The following is an 11,454-nucleotide window of genomic DNA, read 5'->3' on the forward strand; positions in this document are numbered from 1 at the left end:
GAATCACTTTTATTCAATATAATTATCAATAGACTACATGTTGTCTTCAGAGAAAGTTCAGATGAGCTCATCAAATGATTGATTGTTTTTTTACGGTTCCATTCACAGCAATAGATTTTGTGGCAATTTGGGATAATGAACTTATATTTATTAGTCTTATCTTGATATGAAATTAAATTTGTATAAATTTCAATTGAGATTAGCATTCACAGTAGTTGCACCATTTTTGCATTGCCTTAACTTGAAGTTTAAATATTACCTACACTTTGTTTTTTGAATACTCATTAGCATGATCATAAGGACATTCTTGTGATACTCAAACTAAAAAAAAACAAATCGTTTGTTTTCAAACCCTCTTCAAACATTATGAAATTGTGTTTAACTTACGCTCGGCACTGTATCCCGAAACAAATCAACAGACACTAAAGTAAGGTTATATTCGTAGGTATGTCACCAATTGATGATGATTATCAACCGACAGGTGAGCTTGTTGACAAACCGTCTGAGAAAGTGCAAACATTCATGTTCAATTCTTGGCAACTTTTCAGTCTCGACAAATCTATCACGAGATACCCACTGAGTAGATTCGTTTAATTTTTTTTTCTCTTAATTATAATAGCTTCCCTGGTGGATTTCGTTCTACAATAAATCATTGAACAGTTTTTAATTAATATTAGGCAGTTCGTTATAGGCGCCATACATTATACTTCATTTGCGCAAATACGCAATACTGAACAACTTGAAAGTAGCATTCCTCGTATAATACAGTTCAATTCATGTATACAGCAGCGTTAGGGTGCAATGGAAGTATTGGAAAAATTCCAATTTTGAAGACCGATCCAAAAAATAATTGATCTGCACAGTAAACGGAAATTTCCGAGCCCAAGTAACAATTTTAGCATTATTATGGTCAGCAAAATTTCGTTTGGACTATAGCATTAATCTTCATAAAAAGCTAAAGCGCATTCTATAACATCACCTGGACTCTAATAAACCCATTCGCCGCTATTTGCCCCTATCCTAGAAACGTCATAATGACCAATCATAGTTGGTCATCAATGTTGGGCTCCAAAGCTTTTAAAAAGCTATTATTAAACATGCTCGCAATTTTTGTTTTTTTTCGATTCTGTGAGCTCTCGAAGTTTTTTTTTTTTATTTTTTCCAGCAACCATAATGGTTGATGAATGATAATTGCATTATTGAGATATGATCTGGTAAAATTAATAGACAAAACACCAATGTTTTAACCATATTATGAACATCTTTTCTACTGCCAGTCAAGATTTTAGGTAAACTGTGTATGAAATAGTATCTCAAAATAAATGCGCCTCGTCAAATCTGATGGTCAGTCATGATGGAATTGATGGAAAATAGGCCTGAGAAAATATTTTCAAATGCTTGCATTGTGAATCCATCAACATGGTGTCATTTTGTGCCCTTCGATTTTGCAACCTACATGGCGTTAGTCAGTTCAATGCTCAATAGCTTTTCTATGGTCAGAAAAATGGCTAATTTAATTATGGTTTAATAATGACTCCAAAAAAGCTACGATCTGACGTTTCTCTCGCAAGCCAACCAATCACACGCTTAGGATCAGTTCCTCATTTCTGAGTTGTTAATCATTAGTACAGTAAATGAGGACAGACTTTTTGAATGAAAAGGGATTGGTTGTGAATGACCCGTGGAATAAATCATGAGTTGAAGTCAAATTTCGTTATCTGACGCCATCTTGAAATCCAAGATGGCGGCTTCCGCTGATCTTTAAAATGTTGTAAATGACTTAAAATCGCATGAAACCCCAACAATATTGATATTGGGTGAAAGGGCTAAACGAGCAGAAGTCGAATTTTGCTACCAGACGCCATCTTCAAATCCAAGATGGCGGCATCCGCTCAACTGTTTATGCTGTAAATGACAAAAAGTCGCATTAAACCACCACTATACGGATATTGGGTGAAAGGGCTAAACTAGAAGAAGTCGATTGTTTTCTTTCCGCCGCCATCTTGAAATCCAAGATGGCATCTTCCGCTGAACTTTGAAAAGCTGTTAGTAACTGAGAATCGCATGAAAGGCCCACAATATTGGAATTTGGTGAAAGGACTAAACTAGAAGAAGTTGAATTTCGCTATCGGAAGTCAACTTGAAATCCAAGATGGCAGCTTTCACTGAACTTTTAAATGCTGTAAATCACTGAAAATCGCATGGAACTTCCACAATATAGGCATTGGGTGAAAAGTTGTTGTCAAAATCGATCGATATTTTTTCCCAACTTTTTTTTTATTTATTTATTTACTTACATTTTTTATCATGTTTTTGATGCATTTAGCACTTTTCATGGTTTGTTGATAGTTTTTGTTTTTTTTGCCATATTTGCTATTTATGTCATTATATTATGTCTACCATGCTATTATGTCTAAATTTTATTGGTCCTATTCAAGCGAAAACTATAAGGTTATGTTGTTTCTGTTACTTGTTCGATTTAGGCACATATGCCAAATTCGGATGTTGCCAAAATCGAATGTTGCCTAAAACGATCGGGGTTTGTATTGTAGTTGTTTAATGCAATTTTCAGTCGCTTACAGCATTTCAGAGTAAAGCGAAAAGAGAAAATCGACTACTACTTGTTTAGCCCTTTCATCCAATACCTATATTGTTGGGGTTTCATACGATTTTAAGTCATTTACAACATTTTAAAGTTCAGCGGAAACCGCCATCTTGAATTTGGATGGCGTCAAATAACGAAATTCGACTTTTTATGGCTCATCACTTTCAACTAATACCCATATTGTAGGGGTTTGAGGCGATTTTCAATAATTTACAGTATTTTCAAGTTGAGTAGTAGCCGCCATCTTGGAATTTAAGATGGCGACGGACAACGAAATTCGACTTCTACTCGTTTATTACTTTCACCTAATAACAATATTAAGAATGTTTCATGATAATTTCAATAATTTACAGCTTTGAAAATAACAGCGGAAGCCGCCATCTTGTATTAATGATTTTGTCAAGCAACAAATTTGTTCCTCCTATTTGAACCCTTTCACTCAATACTCATATTGTAAAGTTATTCATTTCACTTCCGCTAATTCGAAGTTTTCATAAATTTTTATATTTTTTTTTATTTTAACTCAAAATGAACAAACAGAACTTATCAAAAATGTGTAAAAATGGGAATTCCAATTCAAATATGTGCTATCTAACCTGAGCGTGTCCTGTTTTGACATCTTGATCGAGAACTGTCACTAAGTTTTTTGGCGGTTTAATAATCAGGCACTGAGTGCTATTATAGAACATGCATAAAAATGCTTGGAGCAAACTTCTTAGTTTGTGTTTTATTATAGTTTAAACATAGCATTCCAAACTCTTTCTAAATAACTAAAACAGTATGTTTAATGAAAGATTTATGAGCGTTTTTAAAACTATCAGATGGTCGATTCAAGAATTTAAGCATTTGCATGACCATAATTTCAAATAATAAATTCAAATTCAAATTCAAACAGAAATAAGAAAATTAATCGTTGTGAATTCTCAAATTTACAGCCTAATATATATATATACAGCCTAATAAATATCAATTAAAATGTTCAAAATATTCAATAAAATATTGACTTATCTTGTGAATCTATTGGATCGCTCTTATACCGTCCCTCGCGGTAGGTAATCTTTTGAACAGTTCTTTTCCGTCTGGAGCGCGTAACACCAGCCCCCATTTTTGCAAACACTTGCAACTTGGGCTTATGCACTTCACTGTATCATTAATGACACTCATATCCGATTCAAACCATTATCTACTGCTTTTTCGGACAAATATTTAGAAAAAAAATCCAAATTTCACCTTATTTTATAGCGCTAAAAAAAAAACAAACGAGCAAAACGCGACGTCAGAAAAACACGTTCATTCTCGAGCGCGGCTTGCTGCGATCACTGTCATATATTATGCTTTGTTGGTGAAAAATTATCGTAACTCGGCTGATCATATGTAAGTTCAACTGCCAAAATCTTGACAGTTGTCAGCGTGACAACGGTAATATAAGTATGTAATCCAGTAGAGTTTACCGAAATACCTATGTTTACTACCGAGATATCTGAAATTTTACTGAAATATCTGTAATACTTACCGAAATACCATGATGTTTTTACCGGAAAATTGTAAAAAATCGGTAATATTTACCATCCACCAGTAGGTTTTACCTGAATACCGGTAATTTTTAACGAAATATCGATTAGTTTTACCGAATAATCGGTAGTTTTCACCGACATATCTTATCGGTATCGAAATAACCAAATTTTTCCTTGAATAATTAACGAAAACTGCAATTTTGTCGGTTCTACCAGAAACTAATTTACAGATTCCGGTACAAAATTACCGACATAATTAGAGTTTTTGCTTATTTTTACCAAAAACTCGGGGCTCTTCTTAAGGCGGCTCTTTCTCCCTCTTCGGCTAGGGAGTTTGTCCAGGCTCTCTTGTCTCGTCTACAAGCTCGTTTAACTGCCTTTTCCAGCTCCGCATATCGTAAGCGGGTGGCTGCTTTGGCTGACCCGGTACATGCCTGCTCAATTCCGACTTTCGCCTTTCTCCGATCATCGATCATCCTCCAGGTTTCATCCGACATCCATTCACTTCGTCTTCCACAAACTTTACCGAGAGTACCATGGCTCGTCGTGATAAAGGCATTCTTGATTCCACACCACTGTTCTTCGACTGTTCCGTCTGTCGGCAGCTCCGAGGCTCGGGATTCTAGCTGTTCAACGTATGCCCTTTTCACCTCTGGATTCTCCAACCGGCGGACGTCGTATCGACACCCGACTTTCTCCTCGCGCCGTTGGACACGCGCAACTCTCAGTCGTATCTCGCCAAGGACGAGGTGATGGTCAGATGCAATGTCTGCGCTTCGTTTGTTGCGGACATCAAGAAGGCTCCTTCTCCATTTTCGACTGATGCAGATGTGGTCAATTTGATTTTCTGTTCGGCCATCTCGGGATACCCAAGTGACCTTATGTGCTGGTCGATGGGGGAAGAGCGATCCACCGATCACCATGTTGTTGTTGCTACAAAATTCTACAAACAGCTCTCCGTTTTCGCTCATCTGTCCTAGACCATGGCGCCCCATGATGCGCTCAAAGTCCTGATTATCGGAGCCAATCTTTGCGTTGAAGTCGCCTAAGTGGATTTGAATGTCACCCTTTAGAATTCTCTCAACCACGCTGTTCAATTGACTGTAAAACTGCTCTTTCTCCTGCAAATCGGCAACGTCAGTTGGCGCATAACACTGGACCATTGTAAGGTTTCTAACCCGTGTTCTGAATCTGGCTACGATTATTCTTTCGTTTATCGGTTCCCATCTTATAAGGGCCGCATGGGCCTGCGGGCTTAACAGGAAACCAACTCCTCGTTCCTGAGTAGCATGTACTCCTCGTATGCCAGAGTAAAGCAGTACTTGCCCGGACTGTGTCTTGTGTTCTCCAGTGTTAGGCCAACGGACTTCGCTAAGTCCCAATATCTCTAGCTTCAGGCGGCTAGCTTCTCTAGCAAGTTGAGCCAGCTTTCCTGGCTGGGCAAGGGTCAAAACATTCCAAGTTCCAATTCTTGTCCGTGTTTTCATGCTAAGAGTCGTTGCCAAAGTTCCAATTCGGTTATTTCTTCTCTCAGTTTCTGTAACAATAAAAGATTTCAGGAGCAGTAGGTTGTTAGCCTAAAGTCCCTATCCCGCGATGGGGCTGCCATCTTGGACTTAGCTGGCGGGAGCCGCATTTCATAAATTCAGCCGCTTGCTGCAAGACAGACGCTGTTTGAGCCGCCCCTGACCTGGAGAACAGACGCTCGGTTGTTGTCGCACGCAAAGCTGGCAAAATCGCTAAAAGTTGCCAAATCAACCGTTACAAATGTAATTAAAGTGTTTGGAGAACGTTTGTCGACAGCCTGGAAGATTGGATCGGGAGGAAATCGAAAACCGGAAGCCGCTGAGACGACAAAGAGAGTTGCCGGTAGTTTCAAGCGAAACCCTAACCTCTCTCTTCGAGATGCCGCAAATAAGCTGGGTGTACCGTCCACAACCGTGCATCGAGCCAAAAAACGAGCCGGACTATCGACTTACAAGAAGATAGTGACTCCAAATCGCGATGATAAACAAAATACGACGGCCAAAGCGCGATCCCGGAGGCTGTACACGACGATGCTGACAAAGTTTGACTGCGTGGTATGATAATGGACGACGAAACATACGTCAAAGCCGACTACAAGCAGCTTCCGGGACAGGAGTTTTATACGGCAAAAGGAAGGGGAAAGGTAGCAGATATTTTCAGAACATGAAACTGTCAAAGTTCGCGAAAAAATATCTGGTTTGGCAAGCCATCTGTGCCTGTGGCTTGAAAAGCAGCATTTTCATAGCTTCCGGGACTGTCAACCAAGAAATTTACGTGAAAGAGTGTTTGAATAAACGTCTGCTGCCTTTCCTGAAGAAACACGGTTGTTCCGTACTGTTTTGGCTGGATTTGGCATCTTGCCATTACGGTAAAAATGCCATGGAGTGGTACGCCGCCAACAACGTGGTGGCAAGTGGTTCCCAAGGACAAGAACCCTCCCATCACGCTAGAGCTCCGCCCAATTGAGAAATACTGAATCGATAAATGAGCGTACTCTTCTTTTTGTAATATCTTGTGGAATGTACTCTTTTTTTGTTGAAAGACATTTTATCAGGGAAATGAACTGCAACACTTTATGCTTTCATGGCACGGTATTTCAGGAAAAGCAGCACAAATCGATTAAAATCTAAATTTTTCGTTAAACACAAGTTTGCTGTTTCATCAGCAGTACTTTTGTATAAGTAAAATACAACAGCTTCGAAGTTTTAAAACCGCCTTTAAGATAAGCTTCTCCCAGCCGTCGAAGTAATCTGTGCAGGCAATCAGCGCCTTCGAATATGCAATTAGCGTCTAAGCAGTTAGCAAAGAGCACAACAGCAATTTGAACTCTTTTTAAAATGCAACATAGTGGCGGTAATTTAGAACACAATTTAGTTCGGCTTTGGCTATGGTTTTTCAATGACAAATAAGGCTTCGAGGTAACTCTCGTTATTTTACTCAAAATGTACATGGATTACACGGAAATTTAGCGATTCGCTTAGATGGGGCATATAAGAGTATGCTCCCCTAGACCAGAGATCCTTCCATTTGACCACCTTTGCTTCACCTACTGGAAGTGTGAAAAATGCCCAATGAAAATAATTTCTTTGGTCGATTGTTTTCGGATCAGATACACAAATGGCCGGTCGATGCGGAGCGTCCTGGGCATGGATGTCAATATGCCTCTCATTTCTGGAAATAATATTCAAAAAGAAATAGATCAATATGCAGATTTCGCCATCATTCAAGGGAAAAATCTCACCAGTGACGGCAGCAGCTACGGTGCCCCTCTCATTGACATCGATTCTGGCGTTCTGATTGATACCAGTTATCATAAAGGGTCCTTTGCTGGAAGCATCGAACGCACCGGATTGGAAAACTCTCTTCAGTCCCATGGTTGACAAAATGTCCTTGGCTTTGGTTTTCTTCGTTATGGAAAACTTGGGGAAAAACAGGTCAAAGTAACGGATTTTCATATTGTTATTAATTTCATCGTAAACTTGTTCGTTTAAAGTCTCCAAGGCTTGATTTAGGCTTGTACCTTCTGATGGTAGGATTATTAACATTGACAAATCGGTTTTAGATTTGTAGGGGAGCTCCAGTGCTCTTAAGCCTCGCGTTTCGCAGTAAGGCAGATGAGCGACATTGTACATCATGTCAACCTCGTGGTCACCGTTCTCGAAATGGAAAACTTCCTTCTTGGTGCTATCCGGGAAGAACATATACTTCCACTCGGCGTTCAATGTAATGGCATTCAGCAGCATCATACTGTCGTCGGGGGAGAAATCATCGGCAGTGTACAGATTCTGGATCTTTGAATCCGTTACCCGATCAACCCAAGCATTAGCTGAGTCCGCAACCTGTTGTCCCTGTTCAAAATCGACGGCCTCCAATGGAACCTGGTACCGATCTCGGAATGTGTTCAACAACTCCCGACGGATTTCGTTCTGCTTCGAGTGGTACATTTTGAAGGCCATATTGAGAGCCTCATTCTTTGAGCTTCCCAGCAGCTCACGGATCGTGGACTCCACCTGGTCCGAGTTCTCCGCCAGCCCTAGAACACTTCGCATTTCAGCGGCTGCACCAGGATCGGCTACCGGATACATCATCGAAAGCACCGTGTGGATGGCCAACGGAGAAAGAATCGAGTTCTCATCCGGATGATCCCGGTGGATCTGCCGGAGGAATTCGAATGTGAATTTCGTTCGATCGGCATCTAAAGCTGTTCGAAGTATATCGAAGTGTTTCTATTTTCAAATTAAGTTAAAGAAAATTTCAATACCAACCTTGGCTGAAAATCGCAGCCACTTGGCACAAAACGAGCAACAGCACCGGAGATTTCATATTGGACCGTTTCAATTGGCAGTTGAGATGCCACTGCACTGGGTACTAGTTTGACTATAGGTGGTTTTATACGAATTGTGTTTATGCTTGATTAAGCTGATTAGTGTAAACTGCAATCGTGGGGTATCGAAACGTTGCGAAGGTCAGATTCGTACGATGTTATCAATTACTTAGATTAGGCCCACTTATGAAGGTCATCGCCTGTGAAAGTTAATTAAGCTGTAGCTAACGAAAATACTAAACTTGAATTTGAAATTTTCATACAGGATGTTTCAAATATGTTAATATTACCAAGTATCTTATTTGAAAATTCGATTTCTCCTCGTGACAACACAAGTTGTCTCCTTGTTATTACCCCAAGTCTGATCTCAAGACCGCAATGAGACGATCGAGTTTTAACTGTCCTTTCTTCGCGTCTTTCGCTGACCGGTTCAACTTGGATTGGTTTGGGGTTCATCGATGAAGTCACAAGAAAATCGTTGAAACCTTTTATGAGAGACTACATCCATGATGCCTATTTAGCAAATCTCTATGCCGAAAATGCGGGCGGAAAAAACACTACTGACATAATTGTCTCCAGCATCTAAGCAAAACCAAGCATGGCCACTAGACTACCCAATTAATATGGGAAATTTCAAGCTTGTGAAATGTTTTGCGCTGCAGGCTTAAATTGATTCTAGGTCTAGTACAAGGTCTCATATCAAATTTGGGCCAGATCGGATTACGGGAAGGGGTCGCTCAACGAGCCTAAAGTTTGTATGCGATATTGAGACATTTTGTTCGGTAGGAATATGAAAATCCAGTTTTTCATGAATAATTTTGGTCCCCTTCGGCCGACTCGGTAGGCTGTGGCCGTCGATGACGGACGTGTTTTACTTTTAAAGAAAATTTTCGAGACCGTTCAAATTCAAGTTCAAACCTTATTAAATTTTTGCTTAAGTTAATTTCAAGTCAAATCCGAAGGTTTTCGGGCACGGAAAATAATAAAAAGGTAAAATTTACCGAGTTAGCAAAGGTGAACGCTCGTGAAAGCCAAAAAGGTAACTTCTACCTCTACGAGGTGAAACTCACCTCACAGTGAGGTAAAATTTACCTGAATCGAGGTTGGAAAAAAGGTACAATTCACCGAGAAAAAAGGTGAATCCAAAAAAGGTAAATCTTACCTCGTAGCGAGGTGAAGTTCACCTGAATTGAGCTCGATAAAAAAGTATAATTCACCTAGAAAAAAGGTAAATCCAAATAAGGTAAAACTTACCTCGTAGCGAGGTATAATTGACCTGGATTGAGCTAAACAAAACGGTACAATTCTTCTAAAAAAAAGGTAACTATTCGCCGAACCCGTTCATTGAGGTTAAGCTGTTTTGTCATTCTAGGAACAAGTTTTGCTTTGTGCCTAATATGTGAAAATCGGAATAGAATGGTAAGTGTTCTTAAATATCATTTAGTTGTGCTGGTTCTCGTCATAATACTATTGATTTTGTTTCAGATCGGCCCATAGAGCTTTGAGGTAGATTCCACGTCATCCTCCAGCCGGAAAAGCCGAACCTGACCGGATTAGTCGAACGGAGGAAGCCATGAATGTACGCAACGCAGGTGGATTCAGCGGCCATAGCGGCTCAGAAGATCGCGAAGCCGAATTACCAGTCCCTACCAATAAATATCATTTTTGAAAGAATTTTGTATTTTTTAAATTCTTATTGAAGAAAACAATTAAACCAACCAGCATTTATCTTTTAAATCAGTTAATGGGAAAACGGTATTATTTACTATTTTGCTAGGTGAATGCGAAAAAGGTAAAATTTACCTTTTTGCTAGGTAAATTGAAAAAAGGTAAAATTAATTTTTTTGCTAGGTGAATGAAAAAAAAAAAGGTAAAATTTACCTCGAAAAAGGGGTGGAAAAAATTCACCTCCCAGAAAGGTAAATTTTACCTTTTTTTTATTTTCCGTGGGTATCAGCCCTACAAGAGGGAAAATTTTTCAAGAGGTCTCAAACCCTTATTTCAAAAGATGATTTATCCTGTCTTCCTGGAATGCTGTCGACCACTCGGGGATAAAACCTTCGGAGCTATTCATTGATGTTTGGTATACGAAAAACGTTTAAGCTAAGTATTCTATTTTTTTATAATAAGTTAAACAAAACTTGTAAATTTTACCTAAATACTACAATGTTTCGTAATTTTTATAAAATAATTTTAAATGTTTTCAAACCCGTTATTTCACAAATTCAAAATATAAATTTAATCAGTTCTATTACAAAATTGGTCCCTTTTTTGGTTTAAAAATGTTTTTCTTATTCTTGTTTCAAACCTTAACTTGGATTAACTTATTCAATAGCTTGTTTAGAATTTCTTAATTTCCCATAATTTTTTTCTTATTCAAATGTCCAAAACTTTAAAGGGATCGTTATTCATGTATATCATGATTAAATCATAAACAAGACTTAAGTTAATTCTTAATGTTTCTAATCAAATGGGGGAAGTCGTTACATGAATCTTTTAATCAAAATTGCTAAAAATAATTAACATAGTTTTTACATGTGATACCATTCTCTCTATTTCTCTTAAAAAAAAGGTAGAACGTTCTATTTGGGATAGATTTCTCCAATGGTTCAATTAACTTTTTTTTTCAATCTCTTCAATTTCTGAATTTTTCTCCAAAATATTTGAACTTTTACAATTTCTATACGTTTTCAAATTCCTACATAAATATGATTTAGAACATCAGATCGAATATCATTTCGAACTTTAAATTATGTGAACAGCAACTATTATAGATACATATAAAGATGGAAATCAAGTTTAAACGATTGACTTCGAATGTGTTTTAGTCATAATCTTCATTCAAAATTGTTGTTTCTTTTTTCGCTCAAATGTTTTAATAAATAAAAATATATTTCAGGAGAAAAAAATTGCTGATAGCCACTGCTGAACACTAGTCAAAAGTGTTTCCAAATTATTTCCTTTCCCCCACATTCGCAACCAAA

General features: G+C 38.3%; 1 protein-coding gene across 1 annotated transcript; it reads right to left on the minus strand.

Moving 5' to 3' along the window:
• Window positions 1-6,458: 6,458 nt before the first annotated feature.
• On the minus strand, window positions 6,459-8,548 carry LOC129754520 (serpin B4-like). The gene is made up of 3 exons (XM_055750644.1): window positions 8,412-8,548; window positions 7,388-8,347; window positions 6,459-7,317 (listed from the first exon to the last, which is right to left on the minus strand). Exons 1-3 carry the CDS (start codon window positions 8,467-8,469, stop codon window positions 7,193-7,195), a joined length of 1,143 nt encoding a protein of 380 aa, XP_055606619.1. The 5' UTR covers window positions 8,470-8,548; the 3' UTR covers window positions 6,459-7,192.
• Window positions 8,549-11,454: the final 2,906 nt, after the last annotated feature.

Source organism: Uranotaenia lowii, chromosome 3 (genome assembly GCF_029784155.1).
Source record: "Uranotaenia lowii strain MFRU-FL chromosome 3, ASM2978415v1, whole genome shotgun sequence".
Classification (NCBI taxonomy): domain Eukaryota; kingdom Metazoa; phylum Arthropoda; class Insecta; order Diptera; family Culicidae; genus Uranotaenia; species Uranotaenia lowii.

Excerpts from the sequence above, each read along its gene's own strand:
- LOC129754520 (XM_055750644.1), bottom strand. The coding sequence starts at position 8,469 with ATGAAATCTCCGGTGCTGTTGCTCGTTTTGTGCCAAGTGGCTGCGATT. Across the intron at positions 8,348-8,411 it reads GGCTGCGATTTTCAGCCAAG|CTTTAGATGCCGATCGAACG; the intron begins GTTGGTATTGAA and ends TACTTCGAACAG. Across the intron at positions 7,318-7,387 it reads CGTAGCTGCTGCCGTCACTG|AAATGAGAGGCATATTGACA; the intron begins GTGAGATTTTTC and ends TATTATTTCCAG.